This window comes from Mustela nivalis, assembly GCF_964662115.1.
Source record: "Mustela nivalis genome assembly, chromosome: 20".
Taxonomy (NCBI): domain Eukaryota; kingdom Metazoa; phylum Chordata; class Mammalia; order Carnivora; family Mustelidae; genus Mustela; species Mustela nivalis.
The window spans coordinates 6,931,428-6,956,504 of record NC_139039.1 but is presented as its reverse complement, the minus strand read 5'-3'; the positions used below and the strand labels follow the sequence as shown (position 1 = coordinate 6,956,504).

The following is a 25,077-nucleotide window of genomic DNA, read 5'->3' as shown; positions in this document are numbered from 1 at the left end:
ATTATTTCACTGTATCTCTAAACATCAATACATGTGGCACTTTTCTAAGAATTATTTCTAGTAATTTTTAATCACAGAATATGCTCTGATTTCAATCCTTTAAAAGTTGAGGCTAACTTTGTGATGTGATATATATTCAGTTTTTGTAAATATTCTATATGTACTCGAAAATAGCAAGTATCCTATAATTACTTACTATAATGTTCTTTTAAAATCATATCATAGAATTCTTCCATATTCAAAAATGAGTTTTCTATTTAATAATATATGTATTAAAATCTTCCACAGTGATTTTCAAATTGATTAATTTTTGAATTCCCTATTTTGAGATTGTAAATAATTAAGTAAAAATTTTAAATATTTACCTTTTTGATGAATAAAATGTTAACATTATGAAGTGGTTAGTAATTATTTTACATTTTATTTGATGTTTGTATAGTTACACAAACTTTCTTTTGTTTAGTATTTGTAAACTACATTTTTCCTACCATTGTCTTTCAATTTTTATCCAGTCTGGATTTTTTTTTATTGAGTGTGATATTCTTTCTTTAAATGCAGTACAAATGATCATTTTTTACTTTGTAGTTATTATTCTTTTTATAATTTTTAAAGAAGTGATGGTCTACATACAGATACCCATCAAAGCTACTATTTTCTTTTAATATTCTTATTGTTTTCACTTTCACAGTTAGCTCTAAAATTTATCCAGAATTGATATTTATGTGTTTTGTGAGCATAAGAGTGAAGATTTAATTATTTTTTCATATTAGCATTGTATGGATTTAGCAAAGGCCATTTAGAAGAAAACACAACCTTCCTTCACTGCATTGTAATGTAATTGATGTCATAAATTGAATGACTCTGGACCCTTTTTTCTCTTCTGCTAGTTTATATATTTATTCTTGCATCCTATTGATCTATAAAATACCATACTAAACTAATTACAGTGAATTTATTACAGTTCTTGATGCCCAGACTTGTTCAAGAGTTTTAAGATGTCCTTGCTTTTCTTGACCCTCTGATTTTCCATATAATTTTTGAAGTCATTTTATTATTTTTCTTTTGTGGCTTTTATTTTATATTCTTTTTTATTATCTTCATTTTAATGAATCTGTCATTTTATATTGTATCATTTCCAATCAAATTCTTTATTATATGTTCTTTTACTATTCTTTTAATAGTTTATTTCGATTAACATGTTAATCTCTGAGTTATTGACACTAATATGCATTATTACTTTTATCAGTTATCCTGTATTGTCAAATTATTAAATATTTTAATTCCATTTGCCTTCTTTTATGTGTTTATTATTTTTTCACCCATTATAATCCTGATACTTTTAAACCCCAATTAGATTATTTTTGTACAGCCAACATTCTTTAAATTTAACCATAAATTTACTTATTCTGGTGCTTTACATCTCCTTCCCCATGTCTGTTTCTATATGCAGTTAATTTATATATCTCTCTGGAATTATCTATATTTCTGTTGTGAGTCTGCTTTTTAAAAATTATATTGGTTTGTATTCATTGTTAAATTTTTACCTAACCTTCCTCTGAAACATTTTTTTGCTGAAGTAAATTCTAGGATGACATTTTAAAAAATGATTTTAGCCTTTTAAACTTGTCATTCTATTGTCTTCTGACTTTCTTCATTTTTACGGACAAAGTAGTTGTCAGTCTTATTGCTGATTCTTTGAAGGTAACATCTTTGTTTTTCCTCTTAATAATTTGAATATTTTATTTTGGTTTTATTAGTCTTTTAAACAAAACACATGTAATTTTTCTTTGCTTTTATCATGGTTGAATCACATAGAGCTTCTTAATTCTGTATTATCATTTTTTAAAAGATTTTATTTATTTATTTGACAGACAGAGATCACAAGTAGTCAGAGAGGCAGGCAGAGAGAGAGGAAGGGAAGTAGGCTCCCCGCTGAGCAGAAAGCCTGATATGGGGCTTGATTCCCACTGAGCCACCCAGGTACCCCTCAGTTTAAAAAAAATTTTTTTTGCTCTTGTTTTCAGAGAATTTAAGTTTAGCTCTTTGGCCACTCTGCACATTTTCCAACACAGGCAAAAGATTTTACAGGGAGAGAAGTTATGTATTTGATATACCTCAAACATTTATTACTTTCTCTCTAGGGGTACAGGACACCAGTGATTCAGCCTGATGTCCTGTAGTTTTCTTGCCCAGCAGTTTTCTTGCCCAAACACAGACATTTGGCTTTTTCTTTCTTTTCCAAAAAACCGGTGCCTGCATATGACCAGCTAAACCTCTTTATAGGACTTTCTACTGAGAATCTGTTTCCTGGAGCCCCTCCCCCACTGTGGGTCATATTATTTTTTTGGTATGACAAAAATGCAAAAAAAAAAAATCTTGCTCTGTTTATCAATGTTTGACTCTTTGACCTTTTGCTTCCAACAAATCCAGACTGCCATGGTAGTCACAAATTTTTATGTTACACTTACTAGAGAAATGAAATGGGATATCTACATTTACCCTTTCTTTTTATAAAGCCATTTCAGCATATCCATCCCATATTTACAAATAATATACTATCATGTGAATTCTCCATCTAATCTGTTGAATTCTTGTCACATTAGTTCAATATTTACTGACCATTTGCTATTTTACCAGTATTCTTCTAAGTACTTGAGATGCACTAGTAAACAAAATGGACAAGAATCTCTGTTTATATTATCAAATGAAACTAATAATGATATTAATAACAAAGGAAAAATTAAATTTCCTTACCTGCTGATAGCCTAATGACAAGTCCTTGAAATAGAGTGACATTTCTCTAGAAACTCTGCTGCCTTGATGTTAAGACTTTGTTAGGGTTGAAAGGCAATCTTAGTCCAACCCCCAGGATTGTGTAAGTCTACTTTAACATATAAAAATTCCTTCGGAAACTTCCTTTATCTCTATCCCCAAAGATGTATGTTGGTGTCTTCCCACAAGCATATGACCCACTGATATACATCTGAGGGGGTCACATGGCTAAGGTTTTATTAGGCAGTCATAAGTGAACTTTTCCTAACAACAGCTAACCCCTCAAGGTCCTAGACACCTTGCTTCTAAAAATTCTTAGGGATTTACACTATTCCTAATCCCCTCCAAACTTGAAAATATATAATTGGTGACTCCTCATGATCCCAGTTCAGCTCTCTCTGTCCACAGGTCCTCTCCTTGTGCTTTAATAAAACCACTTTTTTGCACCAAAATGTCTCAAGAATTCTTTCTTCTCTGGATGTCAGCTTTGAACCCTAATCTCTTTCCTACACAAATACTATAAATGAGTGGATTAGGAAGAATTTTAGAAGGTAATAAATGTTTAAGCAAAAATAGAGAGCAAAGTTAGAAGTATTGTTTGAAAATCCTATGTTTTGATAATCAGGAAAGTTGCATTTTAAAAATAAACTTACCCAGATCAGTCTCACTGAGAAGATGATATATAGACTTGAAGTAAATGAGACAATGAACTATGCTGAAGAACATTCCAGAAAGGCGCAGCAACTGGTACAAATACTCTGAGACAAACTTGTCTATTTTTTTTTTTTTAAGATTTTATTTATTTGAGGGAGAGAGTGTAGAAAATCACAACCACAGGGAGAGACAGAGGGAGAAGCAGACTGTTTGCTAAACAGGGAGCCCAATTCAGGTGAGGTTTGGCAGGCTGAGGTCCGGAGCCGATGCCCAAGAAAGAATTCTTGAGACATCTCTGGTGCAAAATGGTGGCTTATTTTATTTATTTATTTATTTATTTATAGATTTTCCATTTTTATTTTTTATAAACATATATTTTTATCCCCAGGGGTACAGGTCTGTGAATCACCAGGTTTACACACTTCACAGCACTCACCAAAGCACACACCCTCCCCAATGTCCATAATCCCACCCCCTTCTCGCAACCCCCCTCCTCCGAGCAACCCTCAGTTTGTTTTGTGAGATTAAGAGTCACTTATGGTTTGTCTCCCTCCCAATCCCATCTTGTTTCATTTATTCTTCTCCTACCCACTTAAGCCCCCATGTTGCATCACCACTTCCTCATATCAGGGAGATCATATGATAGTTGTCTTTCTCCGCTTGACTTATTTCGCTAAGCATGATACGCTCTAGTTCCATCCATGTTGTCGCAAATGGCAAGATTTCATTTCTTTTGATGGCTGCATAGTATTCCATTGTGTATATATACCACATCTTCTTGATCCATTCATCTGTTGATGGACATCTAGGTTCTTTCCATAGTTTGGCTATTGTGGACATTGCTGCTATAAACATTCGGGTGCACGTGCCCCTTTGGATCACTACGTTTGTATCTTTAGGGTAAATACCCAGTAGTGCAATTGCTGGGTCATAGGGAAGTTCTATTTTCAACATTTTGAGGAACCTCCATGCTGTTTTCCAGAGTGGCTGCACCAGCTTGCATTCCCACCAACAGTGTAGGAGGGTTCCCCTTTTTCCGCATCCTCGCCAGCATCTGTCATTTCCTGACTTGTTGATTTTAGCCATTCTGAATGGTGTGAGGTGATATCTCATTGTGGTTTTGATTTGTATTTCCCTGATGCCGAGTGATATGGAGCACTTTTTCATGTGTCTGTTGGCCATCTGGATGTCTTCTTTGCATAAATGTCTGTTCATGTCCTCTGCCCATTTCTTGATTGGATTATTTGTTCTTTGGGTGTTGAGTTTGCTAAGTTCTTTATAGATTTTGGACACTAGTCCTTTATCTGATATGTCGTTTGCAAATATCTTCTCCCGTTCTGTCAGTTGTATTTGGATTTTGTTAACTGTTTCCTTTGCTGTGCAAAAGCTTTTGATCTTGATGAAATCCCAATAGTTCATTTTTGCCCTTGCTTCCCTTGCCTTTTGCGTTGTTCCTAGGAAGATGTTGCTGCGGCTGAGGTCGAAGAGGTTGCTGTCTGTGTTCTCCTCATGATTTTGATGGATTCCTTTCTCACATTGAGGTCCTTCATCCATTTTGAGTCTATTTTTGTGTGTGGTGTAAGGAAATGGTCCAATTTCATTTTTCTGCATGTGGCTGTCCAATTTTCCCAGCACCATTTATTGAAGAGGCTGTCTTTTTTCCATGGGACATTCTTTCCTGCTTTGTCGAAGATTAGTTGACCGTAGAGTTGAGGGTCTATTTCTGGGCTCTCTATTCTGTTCCATTGATCTATGTGTCTGTTTTTGTGCCAGTACCATGCTGTCTTGATGATGACAGCTTTGTAATAGAGCTTGAAGTCCGGAATTGTGATGCCACCAACGTTGGCTTTCTTTTTCAATATCCCTTTGGCTATTTGAGGTCTTTTCTGGTTCCATATAAATTTTAGAATTATTTGTTCCATTTCTTTGAAAAAGATGGATGGTACTTTGATAAGAATTGCATTAAATGTGTAGATTGCTTTAGGTAGCATAGACATTTTCACAATATTTGTTCTTCCAGTCCAGGATCATGGAACATTTTTCCATTTCTTTGTGTCTTCCTCAATTTCTTTCATGAGTACTTTATAGTTTTCTGACTATAGATTCTGTGCCTCTTTGGTTAGGTTTATTCCTAGGTATCTTATGGTTTGGGGTGCAATTGTAAATGGGATTGACTCCTTAATTTCTCTTTCTTCTGTCTTGTTGTTGGTGTAGAGAAATGCAACTGATTTCTGTGCATTGATTTTACAAGCCTTTCTCAAGAGACAAGAAAGGTCTCAAATACACAACCTATCGCTACACCTAAAGGAGCTAGAGAAAGAACAAGGAAGAAACTCTAAACCCAGCAGGAGAAGAGAAATCGTAAAGATCAGAGAAGAAATCAATGAAATAGAAACCAAAAAAACAATAGAGCAAATCAACGAAACTAGGAGCTGGTTCTTTGAAAGAATTAATAAAATTGATAAACCCCTGGCCAGACTTATCAAAAAGAAAAGAGAAAGGACCCAAATAAATAAAATCATGAATGAAAGAGGAGAGATCACAACTAACACCAAAAAATACAAACTATTATAAGAACATACTATGAGCAACTCTACGCCAACAAATTTGACAATCTGGAAGAAATGGATGCATTCCTAGAAACATATAAACTACCACAACTGAAGCAGGAAGAAATAGAGAGCCTGGAGAGACCCATAACCAGTAAGGAGATTGTAACAGTCATTAAAGATCTCCAAACAAACAAAAGCCCAGGACCAGACGGCTTTCTGGGGGAATTCTACCAAACATTTAAAGAAGAACTAATTCCTATTCTCCTGAAACTGTTTCAAAAAATAGAAATGAAAGGAAAACTCCTAAACTCATTTTATGAGGCCAGCATCACCTTGATCCCAAAACCAGACAAGGATCCCAACAAAAAAGAGAGCTATAGACCAATATCCTTGATGAACACAGATGCGAAAATACTCAACAAAATACTAGCCAATAGGATTCAACAGTACATTAAAAGGATTATTCACCACGACCAAGTGGGATTTATTCCAGGGCTGCAAGGTTGGTTCAACATCCGCAAATCAGTCAATGTGATACAACACATCAATAAAAGAAAGAACAAGAACGATATGATACTCTCAATAGATGCTGAAAAAGCATCCTGATCAAAACTCTTCAAAGTGTGGGGATAGAGGGCACATACCTCAATATCATCAAAGCCATCTGTGAAAAACCCACTGCAAATATTCTCAATGGAGAAAAACTGAAAGCTTTTCTGCTAAGGTCAGGAACACAGCAGGGATGTCCATTATCACCACTGCTATTCAACATAGTACTAGAGGTCCTAGCCTTAGCAATCAGACAACAAAAGGAAATTAAAGGCATCCAAATCGGCAAAGAAGAAGTCAAACTATCACTCTTTGCAGATGATATGATACTATATGTGGAAAACCCAAAAGACTCCACTCCAAAACTGCTAGAACTTATACAGGAATTCAGTTGAGTGTCAGGATATAAAATGGTGGTTTATTAAAGCAAGGGGACAGGACCCAGGGGCAGGAAAAGCTGCTGCTTCTGGTTGTGAGAGATGGCAGGTTTTATGTACCTTGTGGTTTAGGGGAAGGTGAGGGGAAGGGAGGTTTCAGGGAACTTTCATATGCTAAAGAGGGCCTAGAAGGTGTTGGAATATGGAGGCCTTGCAGCTTGATCAATGTTGTCTTTTGGCAAGCCATTCACATTTCTGCTATCAAGCACCTTTGTTAGTGAGATTTGGTTTAGAAGAAATTTAACTTTATTTAGGGCTTGAGGAACTGAGTTATTTGCCTCTGGAAATTGTACTATTTGTTTGTAGATCTCTAGGACATTTGTAAACCAAGGGAGACTCTGTCTTTCAGGATTGTGATCTCTGCAAGTTAACTATTTGTTTCTCATTTATGGCTGTCAGGGGTGCCTGAGGAATGTCACACACATTACTGAGGGAAGCAAGTGGAGAGGGCATGCAAGGTGCCAGCTTTTGCTTTGTCTTCAGCCAGCCTCCTGCTCCCTCATCACCAGGACCTTGGGATCATGACCTGAGCCAAAGGCAGATGATTGACCAACTGAGCCACCCAGGCACCCCTTGGTGATTATATTTTAAAAAACAGCCTAGAGGACAGTGTGATGCTAAAGTGAACGAGGAGAGGTCTAGACATCAGGATTTTTGAGTAAAATTAGAATGAAGTCCATGTTTTCAGGACTTTCTATTTCTCCCTTACCCTGTCTTTCTACCTATCTATAATAAGTAGGATAAAATAAACACATTTTCAAGATAGGAGCTTAGAAAACAAATTCCCCATTAAATACATTTTATCTTTATTTTACAGAGCCTTTTTACCTAATAATTTTAGAGTTTATGGTTATAATGGCACAGGAAGTATGAAGCCTCTTGAACAACAGCTTCAGGTATGACTTTTACTGTCTATTTTATTTTTATTATGTGTTTCTTTGTTTGCCTTAATTAGGGTTGGCCTGTTAGAACACTAAGGGTTGGAGTTATGTTTTGTTTTAAAAGGAGGATAACCATTTACTTTTGATGATGCTGTAACTGAACTAGCATGAGTTAGCTCCTTGAAGAATTACAGATGGAGACTACACCAGGTGGTTGTCATATAAAGGAAAATTTTTACAACAAATAAGATCATAGGGCATAGCTCCAAAGCCTAAGAAAGAAGGGGCAGGTTCTTTTTATTTAGTGCTTAGGATGAAGATTCAGAAAGGAGAGCTTTGTCATCGCATAAAGGTAGGCATAAAGTTGTGCATGTGTCCTTAGAAAACACACCTATACACACATTTTATGCCTGTTAATGCTTTTTAATTATTTATAATGCTGATATAACTGATTATTCCAAAGAATTAGAAATGTTATCAATCTGAGCAATAGAAACCACATTTAGAAGGAAGTAGACTAACCTGGTGGGAAGGTCAAGGTATTTTATCTTGATCTTAAAAAGTATGATTCATACAACTGAAATGCTGCATGGGTCCAAAATAAAAAAAAATACAAAGAAATCCATTATGATGGTATGCTAATGAAATATTAAAAAATATAAGATACTGTTTTAGTTTATGTTTAATTAATGTAAAGAAATTATATAGTAACTTGAACAGGGAAGGTGTACTATAAAAAGTTATTAACTGTAACAGAGACTAGAATAAAAAATAAGAGGTAAAGAGAAATCTAAAAAACATAGGAATACCAGATACAAGAAACAGCCAGCAGCCCTAGGACTGTAATGAAGAAGACAATGTTGTTATCCCAGCGTTGAGATCCAAACCTTGTTAGAAGGGACACAGCTGTGGATCTCTGAATAGTAGGAAGTCACAATGGTGCTGTACCAGTAAGTATTGCCATAGAATTTCTCTTTGGAACTTCCCAGAAATATTTTTAGGGTAGTCAGGAAAGCTGTTCACAAAGAAGTATTTCACAAAGTTACTCTGCTGTGAAAGGAGAGAAACTTGAATTATGGGGGGAACCTAGAGGCTGATGGGTGCTAGTGAACATGATACACTGAAGGGTCTGTGTACTGGAGCATCACCAAGCACTGAGGGATCCTGGCGGTTCAATGAGCAGGACACTTACAGGAGATTTCCAAACTGGCACACTGGAACCAGGAGACGTGCTCTCCTACACCCTTTACTGGCAAAACTTCAGAGCCACTTGGCAAAGGAGAAAATCATTTAGGGGCCCAGATTCATTTTCACAAAGCAGGTAAAAGATCTGTTAGAAGCTGAGTGCCAAGACATCAAAAATTGATAAAGTCTACAACTTTGACTTCAGCTTTGAAATGAAGTCAGCTTAAATAAAGTTAGCTAAATGAAAATTCAGCTTTCATTTGCACACATTTGAGCTCTGGTAAAACAGCATAATTATCCCATATTTCTATTTAACAAGATTCAGCTACCCTTTTTACAAGTGAAGAAATTCCCACCCTTCCCCTCAACTGAGGAGACACACAATCACAAGAGCCATCATGTCCATTAATTAATACTATGTTAACTAGAGACCAAATTGTGAAGTTAACTTCCAACAGCTTGTAGGAAGAAGAAAAAAGAAAAAGGTTAGCATGTTAGGTATAATGGTGACAGGAGACATTCCCACTTCAACACTAATTCCTGAACCTATGTATTCTGGCTATCAGGAAACTATCATATACTGATCAGCCATAACCCCAGTCTTTCAGAGTACTGACTGGCATGGTAAATGACTATTTAATAACCTAGTATATCTTCCAACTAGGTTAGCTGCTTTCAACTGATAGAGTTATATGGTAAAGCATATGCTAATTTCAAGCACATAAACCCACTGATGTACTTTATTTTCTGAGAAATAAGTTTCTGTATCAAACACAGACTGTTATAAAGATTTGTCATTTTTGTTTATCTTTTTAAAGAGTCACATTTTGGTTTTATTGATTTATTTTTTATCCTTATTTTATTTCATTCTAATCTTTTTTCTTTTCTTCTGCTTGATATTGATTTACTATCTTTTTTTTTCCTGTGTCCTAGATGGATGGTTAGATTATTAATTTAAGATTTTCTTACATATAAATTTATCTCTAATTTAGATACCTACCATACTTTTTAGTATGGTGTGTCTTCATTTTAGTTTATTTTAAACTATTTTTTGGTTTCATGGTTATTTCTCCTTTGACCATATAGGTTATTTAGGATGTGATCTTTATTTTTTAGTTTTTCCAGATTTTTATGTAAATGATTCTAAGTTCATGTGATTGTTATCAGAAAACATACGTTTATTATTTGTATACTTTTAAATTAATTGAGGCTTCTTTTATGGCCTAGCATATGGTCTGTCCTGGAAAATATTCCATGTGTTCATGGTATATTCTATTGTTGTTCAGTTGAATGTTTTATAGATGTCTGTAAGGTTTCATTGGTTTATGGTGCTTTCAAGCTTTATACTTTCTTGTTGATCTTCTGCTTAGTTGTTCTATCCCTTACTGAAACTAAGGTAAGATAGAAAAAGAAATCTCCAACCATAATTGTTGAATTGTCTATTTCTCCTTATATTTTTATTTTTTGTTTTGTTTTGTGCAATTTGGTGTTCTGTTATTTGGTGCATATATATTTACAAATGTTGTATCTTCCTTGTGGGTTGAAACTTCTATTATTATAAAATGTTGCTCTTTTTTTCTAGTAACAATTTTTTTGTTTTAAAGTCTATTTTGTCTGATACTGGAAATAGTCACTCTGATTTGCTTATGGTTGCTATTTGCATGATACATCTTTTCTCATTCTTTTTATTCCCCACCTATTTGCATCTTTGAATTTAAAGCATGGTACCCATCGATAGACTATAGTTGTGTCTTGTGTTTTACCTCTTCTGACAATGTCTACCTTATACTGATAGACTCTATTTGATATATTGTTAACATACATCTATTTTTTACATCATGGTTTACTTCAGTAATTCTTTGAATATAATTATAATGTCTGCTTGAAGTTTTTTTCTGTTAAATCCAATATCTGGTCACTTTCACAAGCAGTTTCTAATGCTTGCTTTCTTCACACTAATGATATTGGGAAATAAACAAACCAAACAAATGTGAATAAGCAAGGACTACTTACTCAGAGCTTGCCATGGTAAGAGAGTCAGCCACCATCAATTGAATTTTGCAGGCACTTAAAAGCAGGAAAAGAGTGGGAAATGTTGATATTGTAGAAAAAAGGGAAAGCCTCAGGAATGCCCTGATGAGAAATCATTTGCATGAGAAATCTGTAGGTAGGCTAACTAGAAGTGGTGAAGTAATTTATGTTTAGGACTACATATATGATTTTCTCTGCTTGTTTCTAAGTTGGAAGGAGAGACAAAATTTAGGAAAGCTGACAGGTTTTAATCAAGTCTTGGTTATTTGAGAGTGACTGTTATATAAGTTACTGTTTAGTTTTCTGGATTGTTACTGAAGATAGCGATATGACTTCCTATAGAATCTGACATGTAGTGGGGCTGGCTTTTTAGGATATTTATGTTCACAAACAGGATTGGTTTCCTGGATAGGTTACTGAAGGTTGTGTGACACACTTCTCTTTTTATATTTGGTCTGGCCTTTGTCCATTTGTATATTCAGTCTTTCAATCTATAATTGTAGTTTTTCACTAAATTTAGGGCAACTTTGGCCATTATCTTTTCAACTATTTTTCTACCCATTTTTTTCTTTCCATTTATCTGAAACTCCAATTAAACCTATATTAGATAATATTGTCTCACTGATTGCTGCAACTACATTTAATTGTTTTTTTTATTTGGAAAAGTGGAGGCAAAGTTATTATTATTTTTTTTGCCTTCATTAATTTTTTATTTTTTATAAACATATATTTTTATCCCCAGGGGTACAGGTCTGTGAATCACCAGGTTTACACACTTCACAGCACTCACCAAAGCACATACCCTCCCCAATGTCCATAATCCCACCCCCTTCTCCCCAACCCCCTCCCCCCAGCAACCCTCAGTTTGTTTTGTAAGATTAAGAGTCACTTATGGTTTGTCTCCCTCCCAATCCCATCTTGTTTCATTTATTCCTCTCCTACCTACTTAAGCACCCATGTTGCATCACCACTTCCTCATATCAGGGAGATCATATGATAGTTGTCTTTCTCCGCTTGACTTATTTCGCTAAGCATGATACGCTCTAGTTCCATCCATGTTGTCGCAAATGGCAAGATTTCATTTCCTTTGATGGCTGCATAGTATTCCATTGTGTATATATACCACTTCTTTTTGGTCCATTCATCTGTTGATGGACATCTAGGTTCTTTCCATAGTTTGGCTATTGTGGACATTGCTGATATAAACATTCAGGTGCACGTGCCCCTTTGGATCACTACGTTTGTATCTTTAGGGTAAATACCCAATAGTGCAATTGCTGGGTCATAGGGCAGTTCTATTTTCAACATTTTGAGGATCCTCCATGCTGTTTTCCAGAGTGGCTGCACCAGCTTGCATTCCCACCAACAGTGTAGGAGGGTTCCCCTTTTTCCGCATCCTCGCCAGCATCTGTCATTTCCTGACTTGTTGATTTTAGCCATTCTGAATGGTGTGAGGTGATATCGCATTGTGGTTTTGATTTGTATTTCCCTGATGCCGAGTGATATGGAGCACTTTTTCATGTGTCTGTTGGCCATCTGGATGGCTACTTTGCAGAAATGTCTGTTCATGTCCTCTGCCCATTTCTTGATTGGATTATTTGTTCTTTGGGTGTTGAGTTTGCTAAGTTCTTTACAGATTCTGGACACAAGTCCTTTATCTGATATGTCGTTTGCAAATATCTTCTCCCATTCTGTCAGTTGTATTTGGATTTTGTTAACTGTTTCCTTTGCTGTGCAAAAGCTTTTGATCTTGATGAAATCCCAATAGTTCATTTTTTTCCCTTGCTTCCCTTGCCTTTTGCATTGTTCCTAGGAAGATGTTGCTGCGGCAGAGGTCGAAGAGGTTGCTGCCTGTGTTCTCCTCAAGGATTTTGATGGATTCCTTTCTCACAGTGAGGTCCTTCATCCATTTTGAGTCTTTTTTCGTGTGTGGTATAAGGAAATGGTCCAATTTCATTTTTCTGCATGTGGCTGTCCAATTTTCCCAGCACCATTTATTGAAGAGGCTGTCTTTTTTCCATTGGACATTCTTTCCTGCTTTGCCAAAGATTAGTTGACCATAGAGTTGAAGGTCTATTTCTGGGCTCTCTATTCTGTTCCATTGATCTATGTGTCTGTTTTTGTGCTAGTACCATGCTGTCTTGATAATGACAGCTTTGTAATAGAGCTTGAAGTCCGGAATTGTGATGCCACCAACGTTGGCTTTCTTTTTCAATATCCCTTTCCCAGCACCTTCTATTTTCAGTGATAGCCTAGCTGGATATAGTATTCTTGGCTGCATGTTTTTTTCGTTTAGTATTCTGAAAATATCATGCCAGCTCTTTCTGGCCTGCCAGGTCTCTGTGGATAAGTCAGCTGCCAATCTAATATTTTTACCATTGTATTTTACAGACTTCTTTTCCCGGGCTGCTTTCAGGATTTTCTCTTTGTCACCGAGACTTGTAAATTTTACTATTAGGTGACGGGGTGTGGGCCTATTCTTATTGATTTTGAGGGGCGTTTTCTGAACCTCCTGAATTTTGATGCTCGTTCCCTTTGCCATATTAGGGAAATTCTCCCCAATAATTCTCTCCAGTATACCTTCTGCTCCCCTCTCTCTTTCTTCTTCTTCTGGAATCCCAATTATTCTAATGTTGTTTCGTCTTATGGTGTCACTTATCTCTCGAATTCTCCCCTCGTGGTCCAGTAGCTGTTTGTCCCTCTTTTGCTCAGCTTCTTTATTCTCTGTCATTTGGTCTTCTATATCACTAATTCTCTATTCTGCCTCATTTATCCTAGCAGTGAGAGCCTCCATTTTTGATTGCACCTCATTAATAGCTTTTTTGATTTCAACTTGGTTAGATTTTAGTTCTTTTATTTCTCCAGAAAGGGCTTTTATATCTCTCGAGAGGGTTTCTCTAATATCTTCCATGCCTTTTTCGAGCCTGGCTAGAACCTTGAGAATTGTCATCTGAATTCTAGATCTGACATATTACCAATGTCTGTATTGATTAGGTCCCTAGCCTTCGGTACTGCCTCTTGTTCTTTTTTTTGTGTTGAATTTTTCCGTCTTGTCATTTTGTCCAGATAAGAGTATATGAAGGGGCAAGTAAAATACTAAAAGGGTGGCAACAACCCCAGGAAAATATGCTTTAACCAAATTAGAAGAGATCCAAAATCATGAGGGGGGAGAAAGGGGATAAAAAGAGGTTCAAAAAGGAAGAAAGAAAAAAAAAAAAGAAAAAAGAAAAAAAAAAAGAAAAGAATTTAAAAAAAACACCTAAGAAAAATGTAAAAAAGAAAAATATATATATATTAGATAAACTATTAAAAATCGTTAAAAAAGAAAAAGGTAACAGTTAAAAAAGAAAATTTTACCCGAAGGCGAGAAAAATAACCACAAAAAATGAAAAAGAAAAAAATTAAATTAACTGCAAGACTAAAAAAAATCACAGGGAAAAAGCCATGAGTTCCGTGCTTGGCTTTCTCCTCTTCTGGAATTCTGCTGCTCTCCTTGGTATTGAAACCGCACTCCTTGGTAGGTGAACTTGGTCTCGGCTGGATTTCTTGTTGATCTTCTGGGGGAGGGGCCTGTTGTAGTGATTCTCAAGTGTCTTTGCCCCAGGCGGAGTTACACTGCCCTTACCCAGGGCCGGGGTGAGTAATTCGCTCGGGTTTGCTTTCAGGAGCTTTTGTTCCCTGAGCGCTTTCCGTAGAGTTCCGGAGGTCGGGAATACAAATGGCGGCCTCCTGGTCTCTGGCCCGGAGGAGCCGAGAGCCCAGGGCCGCACTCCTCAGTGCGCCCTCAGAGAACAGCGCCCAGCTACTCCCGTCTGCCTGACCTCCGGCCGCGCTCTGAGCTCACCGAGCCTGCGACCGGTTCATGGTAACCCCGAGCTGCGAGCTTACAGTCGGCTCTGTCTCTGTAGCCGGCTTTCCCGTTCCAATAACCGCAAGCTCTGCGACACTCAGACACCCCCGATCCTTCTGTGACCCTGCGGGACCTGAGGCCACGCTGACCCCGCGTGGGCTTCGCCCCGGTTTAGCCTCTGGAGTGATGTCCCTCAGCGGAACAGACTTTTAAAAGTCCTGATTTTGTGCGCGGTTGCTCCGCTGCTTGCCCGGAGCCGGCCCCTCCTCCCGGGGTCTATCTCTCGTCGCTTTGGATTCACTTCTCCGCCGGTCCTACCTTTCAGAAAGTGGTTGTTTTTCTGTTTTCAGAATTGCTGTTCTTCTTCTCTTCGATCTGCCGATGGATTTTCAGGTGTTTGCAATCTTTAGATAAGCTATCTAGCTGATCTCCGGCTAGCTGAAGTAGTCTCAGCCTGCTACTTCTCTGCCATCTTGACTCCTCCCCCAACTACATTTAATTTTTAAAGCCTCTTTTTTTCCTTAACTTTCTTTCAGACATTATAATATCCATAAGCTCATACTCTAGGTATTTTTTTTTAAACTTTTCTCTTACCTTCTCCACTGTGCAGGTAAGACCTACCCAGTATATTTCATTTTATTTTATCTTAATTTTTTTTAAATATCTTATTTATTTATGTATGTAGGAGAAAGAGAGAGACAGAGCGAGCGCACAAGCAGAAGGAACAGCAGGCAGAGGGAGAAGTGGGCTCCCTGCTGAGCAAGAAACCCAAGGGAGGACTTGATCTCAGGACCCTGGGATCATGACCTGAGCTGAAGGCTGACACTTATCTGACTGAGCCACCTAGATGTCACACTATATTTCATTTTAAATACATTTTTTGTTCTAAAACTTAGAGTTGACTTCTTAAAAAGATTTTATTTATTTATTTGTCAGAGAGAGATAGAGCACAAGCAGGGGGAGTGGCAGGCAGAGCAGGCTCCCTGCTGAGCAAGGAGCCCAATGTGGTACTTGATCCCAGGACCTGGGGATCATGACCTGAGCTGATGGCAGATGCTTAACTGACTGAGCCACCCAGACACCCCTAGAGTTGACATTTTTTATAACCTTTATTTCTCTGCTGAATTTCCTTATTGTGCTCAAATTATCCATTATATTCTTGATCACATTTTTAATATCTATTTTCATGCCTTTTTTTTCTTCTTTACTAATTCCAAACTCCTGAGTTATTTCCTTGTCAGTTCTATTTTGGATTTTTCTCTTGACTGTGGACCACATTTTTCTTTTATTCATATATGCAATATTTTAAAATCATATACTGACCATATTCGATGACACATTGGACCATGTGACTGTTTTTATTCCCACTATTGCAGACAATTAACTTGATTGGAACCAGTTTCTAAATTCTACTGTCTTGTGTTTGGTGATAGCCAAAAATCTCTCCTTAGTTCCTCCAGTTTTTCTGGTCTTAGTATCTGCTAAGCTACTTGAGATTTCTTTCATATAGTCTCAGTTTAGAGGTAAGAAAAGAACCTACACCTATGTTAATAGCACCCGTTTTTAAGCCCTAACTTTATGCCGCCTCCTTTCCTGAATATTGCATCTCAGTTTCTAGACACTTGGTAATTTTTGTTGTTGTTTTGGTTGTTGTTTGAACATTAGCTGCTTTATGCTGCCCTGCCTTGTGGAGTGCCCTCAGTTGAAAGTCATTACAAATGCAAATTAAGAAAATGCAGCTTTCTTCTTCCTAGTTTGGATTCCCTGACCCCTACTTTACTTTTCATCCTTTGTAGTGATCGTTTAAAGATTATTTTTCCAGAATTTATATTTGTTATCAGTGAGAGAATTGATGCATGCTACTCTGGCATTACACTCAAGTAATTCTGAAAAGAAAAAAAATTCTCCTTTGGAATCATTTTTTTAAACTTCAATCTTTTTTTTTTTAAAAGTTAATTTTATTTTTTCAGTGTTCTAAGGTTCATTGTTTATGCACCACACCCAGTGCTCCATGCAATACATGCCTTCCTTAATATCCACCAACAGGCTCAGCTATACTCTGCCCCCCTCCCTTCCCAAACCCTCAGTTTGTTTCTCAGTATCCACAGTCTCTCATGGTTTGCCTCCCCCTCCAATTTCCCCCAATTCACTTTTCCTTTCCTTCTCCTAATGTCCTCCATGTTTTTCCTTATGCTCCACAATTAAGTGAAACCATAGGATAATTGACTCTCTGCTTGACTTATTTCACTCAGCATAATCTCCTCCAGTCCAGTCCATGTTGATACAAAAGTTGAGTATTCATCCTTTCTGATGGAGGCATAATATCCCATTGCATATATGGACCATATCTTTATCCATTCATCTGTTGAAGGGCATCTTGGCTCTTTGCACAGTTTGGCTATTGTGGACATTGGGGCTATGAACACTGGGGTACAGATGGCCCTTCTTTTCACTACATCTGTATCTTTGGGGGTAAATACCCAGTAGTGCAATTGCAGGGTCAAAGGGTAGCTCTATTTTTAACTTCTTAAGGAAACTCTGCACTGTTTTCTGAAGTGGCTGCACCAACTTGCATTCCCCCCCAGCAGTGTAAGAGGGTTCCTCTTTCTCCACATCCTCTCCAACACTTATTGTTTCTTGTCTTGTTGATTTTGGCCATTCTAACTGGTATAAGGTGGTATCTCAGTGTGGTTTTGATTTGAATCTCCCTGATGGCTAATAATGATGAACATTTTTTCATGTGTCTGTTAGTCATTTGTATATCTTCTTTGGAGAAATGTCTGTTTATGTCTTCTGCCCATTTTTTGATGTGATTATCTGTTTTTTGAGTGTTGAGTTTGAGGAGTTCTTTATAGATTTTCGATATCAGCCCTTTGTTTCGCGTGTCATTTGTGAATATCTTCTCCCATTCCATGGGTTACCTCTTTGTTTTGTTGACTGTTTCTTTTGCTGTGCAGAAGCTTTTTATCTCAATGAAGTCCCAAAACCTCAATCTTGCAAAATTAAGTGAAGAGAGTGGAGAAAAAGTTTTTAATGATTTTTATTTTGATCCTAATGACTGCAAATGTCATGTTAAATTTTTAACAGGAAAAAATATGAAAAGTACTTAATTCTCTTTTTTCCTTTTTAATACTTAAAGGTTTTAATTCTCTGAATACCGAGAGGTAATATTTTATGATTACCCTTTGAAAATAGTGTAGTTGGGAGCAATTTTGAAGTTTTCAAAATCAGTACAAACTTAATTCTTTTTGACCCTGCAGGGAAATTTTTTTGGAAAATTGAACCAAATCTTCATTTAATAATCTTAGAAATCTATTTTGGAAACAATGAGTATTTGACACATACACACAAATAAAATATATGTGTTAAATATTTGAAAGTAGTTCCTTTAACATGAATTATTTTAATGAATTATTGTAATAGTGGTGCATGTATTTTATCTTTATCTTTTTGTATTTTATCTTTTTCAGAACTTTTGCTACTACCAAGGGTATATTGAAGGTTATCCAAATTCTATGGTGATTGTTAGCACATGTACTGGACTCAGGTTATATCATTTTATGATTATGAAGTAGAATAGTGTTTTAGAAATTTTTAAATTTTTAAAATTATATTCAGGGGTTCTAAAGTGAGGCATGACTTATTGTGGGAAACTCTAAGGGGAAAAGCAGAATATGCAAATTCGTATAATGTCTCCTACCCAATCTTGAATTAAGACTTTTGATATATTTGTAGACCATAAAATATTAATTGCTAAGCGAATACCAATAATGTTACTAATCTGTGCTACTCAATAAGTATTTGGATATTCAGTAATCTTTTCCTATATTACCATCTAAGACTAAGACTCAAAATAATCTACATACTATTAAAACTCATTCAGTGTCATTTTTGTATTTATTGTGTTGACTTTAAAAATGCATTATCTTACTTATTTACTTATCTTTTTGAAATTTGTAGGGGCTTACTACAATTTGAAAATGTAAGTTATGGTATTGAGCCCTTGGAACCTTCAATTGGTTTTGAACATGTGATTTATCAAGTAGAACATAAGAATAAAGATGTTTCTTTATATGCTGAGAAGGATATTGAGTCAAGAGAAATGCCCTATAAAATACAAAGCATAGAGGTAGGTGATTGAGTAAAATATATGATTATTGATATGCAGCAATATAAACAATGTATGTTTCTAATGTACAAGTTATTTACATTAATATAGATTATAGATGATTGATAGATAGATAGATGGATGGATGATAGATAGATGCACCAGAAACATCATGACTTCCATTGTAAGCCTTACAACTAGTCATTCAATTTTTTAGAACTCCAAGTTGGCATTTTCTACTGTTAGTTGCATTTTTTACTTGTGATATCTAGATCTTTATTGTCTGGAGATACACTCCTTTCTCCATATTTATAATGTCAAATAATTAACACAATTTCAATTCACATAAATTTTGAAGATACATATCTAGAGTCCTGAGGAGAATCACCAGCATCTTTTAAAGCAACTGCCTCAAGACAGGTCATTACATTATCTTAAAGAAAGGGTTGATCTTAACATTCAGGGATGGAGAGGTTACTTCTACTGGCAAAGAAGATTCATCAGAATTCAGGGGTTCAGTGAATCTCAGCTTCATCAGAATCTTTCCATATGTCCTTATTCCGGTTTTCAGGATCTCATTTCCTCCTAATCAATGTCCATAATTTAACAGTAGACACATGTAACATTGGAAGTTCAGTTTGTGTTATAATTCGTCCATTCATACAAATGAGATTCTGAACTTGGTTTTCAACAATCTCAGCTCTACAAATACAGTAGTTAAGGGTATCTTTCAGGGCAGAAATTTTCCAGAGAAACATAACCAAGATGCCTATATATGTGTATGTATGATTGGATGAGCTTCAACTATTTTGAAGGATAATCTTCTTTAATCAAAGTCCTCCAATATAAATGTTTATCTGATCTAAAATCACCTTCACAGAAACATCCAGAATAATGTTTAATTACAATTCAGAGCATTGTGGTCCAAGCAAGTTGACAGGTAAAATTAACTATCACACAGAATTAGAAAATTCATTACTGTATTTCTTCTAAAACTTTTATTGTTTAATCTCTTTCATTTTAATATATGATCCAATTTAAGTCAATTCTTGTAAAGAGTGAGGTAGACTTCTAAATTCATTATTTTTTATTTGAAAACTGGTTTTCCCAACACCTTTTTATTGAAAAAACTATACTTTGTTCCACTGAATTTTCATAGCTTTTTTTTACCCAAAGATCCGTTGACCATAAATGTTTGAGATTATTTCTGTACTTGCAATTATGTTTCATTGATCCGTGTGTCTATTTTTATGCCAGAACCTCACTTTTTTTTTCTTAACTACTATACCTTTGAAGTATGTTTTGGATTAGCAAGTGTAAACTCTTCAGAGATGTCCTATTATGAGACTGTTCGGATATTTGGGGTAGTACTCATTTCTAAACAAATTTTAAATTTTATTTATTTAAGTTCCCTTAAAAAGCTAGATAGGATTTTGTAGATTGCTCTGGGAAATTTAACATTTAACAATATTAACTCTTTCTATCCATGAGCATCGAAAAGCCTTTTACTTTTAGGTTTACTTTAATTTCATTTTGTAATGTCTTATATTGTTCAGTCTTCAAATTGTTGTCAAAACTTCTTTTGTTAAATTTATTTCTATATTTTTTATTTAAAAATTAAGGTACATTTGGGGCGCCTGGGTGCTCAGTGGGTTAAAGCCTCTGCCTTTGGCTCAGGTCATGTTCTCAGGGTCCTGGGATTGAGCCCCGCATCAGGCTCTCTGCTCATCATGGAGCCTGTTTCCCCCTACCCCGCCTGCCTCTCTGCCTACTTGTGATCTCTGTCTGTCAAATAAATAAATAAATAAATAAAATCTTTAAAAAAATATTAAGGTACATTTAATTTTTATTTTAAAGTTCAAAAATTATTGGTTTATATGTACAGATTTTCTTTCTTTTTTTTAGATGTACTTACACAGCATTTATTTATTTATAATGCTTTTGTTTTTTAAATTTTTATTTTTTTTTAAATTTCTTTTTAGTTCCAGAATTCATTGTACTGGTTTTCTATCTTGCAAACTTGTTTAAATTATTTATTAGTTTTCTTATTGAACTTTTTGTAGTTTTCTATGTATAAGATAATGTCATCTTCAATAAAGGTAGTTTATTTTTTCTTTTGCAATTAAGATAACTTTCACTTATTTTTCATTGCTGAATTGCCTGGTTAGCACCTCAAGTACGATGTTGAATAGGTAAGAAGAGATATCTTTGTCTTTTTCCAATCTTAGGTGGAAAGGATTAAGTCTACTGTCATTAAGTATGTTATTGGTGAAATAAAATAAAAACTCTCTGGAATTTTTGACTCACTTTACTCTCTGATAAAACTCTCCTGTTTTTCATTCCATCCTACTTTTTCTGACTTTTTCTTACACAATCACATTCTAGATACTGATATTTCTTATGTTATGTCTCAGGTTTTCATTTGTTTGTCATATATTTTTTCATGGATTTATCTACTGTGATTTACAGATCTCCCACTCTTTCTAAAATTTTTCCTGAGTTATCTCATGTTAAAATACGCAAATACATATTATCTATCTACCTATATATATTTATCATCTATTTGTTTATGTATCTTTGTGTGTATCATCTGTATATCTGAGTATCTCCTATATAATAGATAGATATCATCTATCTATCATCATCTATCTATGATCTATATATATCTGTATCCTCTATCTATCATCTATCTATCTTCTATCATGTCTACTTATCAATTATCTTTATGTCCCTTCTCACTCCCTAAATATTCCTACCCATGACTTCTACATTTTTTGAACTTAAATCTTTAATCTATATATGTTGCAATTGGATCATCTGATAGCATTATATGATCTTCTTGCTTGGATTCAATTCTTTAGTATTTACTTGACTAAAGCAAATTTGCCTGCAATTGGAGTCATCTTTACATAACAGATGTATAAATAACTTGTCTCTGTATATGGTTACTTTCTCTTACTAAATAAAATAGTTTTAGAGATCTTTTGAAATCAAATATCTTCTCACTTTTCCAACACACACAATTTCTCAAATTATTTTATGCACCTTTGTCTTAAGCTTTTATTTGGCTAGAATGGACTGTGTATTTTTTTCTGCATAGAAGCATACTGTTCATTAAATGAATAAATAAATTGTTATTAACTAAATATTAACCAATCCTCATCTTGAAGGTCAAGAATTACTTCAGGGAATGTTCCACAACACTTACATTCATTAAAACAAAGAAATTTGAATCCCTCAGTTCACTAATATATTATTTCTCTCAATTAATTTAAATGTTTTATTGGCCAGTAAGGTAGTGTCACTTACTTGTTTAGGGACTTTAATTAAAGGATAGAGTCCTATAGACAAGACTATTTTGCAACGTTTGGCACTTAACTTTGGAAGAAATGATAAGAAACCAATTAGACCATACGGGGATTTCATCAGCATTTTTATTTTTTTATTTTTTTAAAGATTTTATTTATTTATTTGACAGACAGAGATCACAAATAGGCAGAGAAGCAGGCAGAGAGAGAGGAGGAAGCGGGGTCTCTGCTGAGCAGAGAGCCCGATATAGGGCCCAATCCCAGGACCCTGGGATCATGACCTGAGCCTAAGGCAGAGGCTTTAACCCACTGAGCCACCCAGGCCTCGCATCAGCATTTTAAAAATAAAATCCTCAAATCTCCAACACTTGGGCCAAGAAAGAGAATTTTAAAGTAAGGGGGGAAAATGAGTAATTAGTGATCCCTAAATTTGTTTTTCTGATCTTTCTCAACTTTTCTTTTTCCTTTAAGTTACTAAAATCATTATTATTCTTCTCCACTAAACCCCAGATTTGTTTTTCCCTCTTTAATTGTCCTTTTTTATGTGTTAAGGAAAATAGTTTACCTAAAATGGAATGGTTTTGAACTTTCAAGGGATTAAATATCAGTTTAAAGAAGAAAACATGTAGACACTAAAATAAACTTGATAAACTCAGTTTCTGAAATTTGATGATCCTTCTTTGCTTCCAAATATTTTCCAGTAATGTAAATGTATGCTATTTTAGTAACAAAATATTTGAAGTTTTCCATACATATATTAAGTGCTTACAAAGACTGTCTTATATGTTTTCTCCAGTGCCTTCCTTCTTCACCAAAAAATAATGATGAATATAAGTAATTTTATTAATAGTAAATAACAATTATTACTTTATCCTAATTTTTGGGAAACAGTCTAAGTCACATAAATGATAAGCCAGATTTCAAATACCATTAGACTTCACATTTGTGCCTAATTTAACCACCATGATAAGGTGGATCACACGAAATCCAGAATGTACATCTTGAGATACCTATGATATGATTTAACAAAGTTTGTCATTTTGAATCTCTGTTGGATAGTGTTTGTTTGTTTGTTTTTTTTAATTTAATTTGCAGACATTTTTCTGGGCAAATTATACAAACACTAACTTTATCTTTCAAATGAAATCCCACTCTTCTAGACTCAGAGCTGTGTCTTCACTATTTTGGGGTATAGAAAAAACTATTAGGACCACATACTACAGTTTAATATAATTTTTAAGCTAATTAAACATCATCTTGTAATGGAAAGTCAATGGAAAAGTTTCCTTAGAGAAAATAATACAAATAGCCCAATACCAGTGAGAATATGGACAATGGAAGTAAAAGAAAGGTTTTTTTGAATAAATTAAATATTTGATCAAGCACAAAAGAAGTGACAAATGCAAAATTTCTGAAAATGATTCAGTGATGGCAAGTTTTGGTTAAGTTATCTAATTCTTTTTTATATCTAAAATTGTATTTTGCAACATTGAATTCATGAAACAGTGATATATATTAAAACAAGTAATACTTCAATTTTGATATAAAATTTGTGGATTTTTTTCAGCCACTTTCAGAGTTCTCTCAGTATATAGAAATGCATATTGTAGTAGAAAAAAATTTGGTAAGTATATTTTCATTTGTTTATTTTATGTCCATTTAAATTAACAATGAAGGGTTATAAAAAGTTGGAATAAATTTTTAACAAATGACAATAAATGACCATTTTTGCTTTAATGTATTTTAAATTTAAATTTAAATTAGTAGTAAATTGGAAATCAAATCTCTATAAATTTATTCTTAGCCTTATATAAATAATGTAGATTAAAACAACTGCTACATTTAGAATGTAATTTTATTTATTTATTTAGTAAATTTTATCCTTCCCATCCTCCTAATGCTCAGGAATACTTGAACTTTTTACTGTCTCCATAGTTATGTCTTTTTCAGAATGTCACGTAATTGAAATATACAGTATGTAGCTATTACAAACAGTTTTATTTACCTTAGTAATATGTTTTTAACTTTATTCCATGCCTTTTCATGGCTTAATAGCTCATTTATTTTCAGCACTGAGTGAAATTCTATTATCTGGATATACTACAATTTATTTATACACTTAACTACTGAAGCATATCTTGGTTGCTTCCAAGTTTGGAAAATTGTGAACCAAACTGAATAAACATCCATATGCAGGTTTTTGTGTGGATTTAAATTCTGATGCCTTTGGGGAGATATCAAGGAGTATTATTGCTAGATCATAATGTAAGAGTTCTTTTCATTTCATAAGAAACTTCTAGAATTTCTTCTAAAGTGACTGCATCATTCTGCATTTAGCACTTCTTTAAATATATCATCCTATTGTTTTCTGGCCTCAGAGGTTTCTCTTTTTCTTTTTTTTTGAAAGAAAGAAAGGGGGAAGGGCAAATAATCTGAAGCCGACTCCACATTCAACAGAGAGTCTGATGTGGGACTCCATCTCACAATCCTGAGACCATGACCTGAGCAGAAATCAAGAGTCAGATGTTTAATTTACTGAGCCAGGTGTCCCTGAACTCTGAGGTTTCTGGTGAAAAACTGACTGATAATCTTATCATTACTTCTCTCTTCTGCTTTCAATATTCTATATTTGTATTTAGCTTTGATAGTTTGATTATAATGCCTTTGATTATAATGTGTCTTGGTATGGTTCTCTTTGGATTTATGCTTCTTAGTGTTGTTAAGCTTCCAGGATTTATAGGTTCATGTGT

At 34.9% G+C, this 25,077-nt stretch overlaps 1 protein-coding gene across 5 annotated transcripts in view; it reads left to right on the top strand.

Annotated features, from left to right (window-relative positions):
- Positions 1 to 25,077, top strand: part of ADAM2 (ADAM metallopeptidase domain 2) — a 142,177-nt gene that overhangs the window by 11,371 nt on the left and 105,729 nt on the right. For 4 of the 5 annotated variants that reach the window (XR_014306693.1, XR_014306694.1, XM_082715326.1 and 1 more), the window contains exons 4-7: positions 7,782 to 7,860; positions 18,382 to 18,458; positions 18,872 to 19,040; positions 23,895 to 23,951. Coding sequence is in view for 3 of the 5 variants with exons in the window: in XM_082715326.1 (XP_082571452.1) it covers positions 7,782 to 7,860; positions 18,382 to 18,458; positions 18,872 to 19,040; positions 23,895 to 23,951 (382 nt within the window). In the remaining 2 variants the exon portion in view is untranslated. The remainder of the gene's footprint in view (positions 1 to 7,781; positions 7,861 to 18,381; positions 18,459 to 18,871; positions 19,041 to 23,894; positions 23,952 to 25,077) is intronic. The other variant, XM_082715328.1, reaches the window with a different exon arrangement.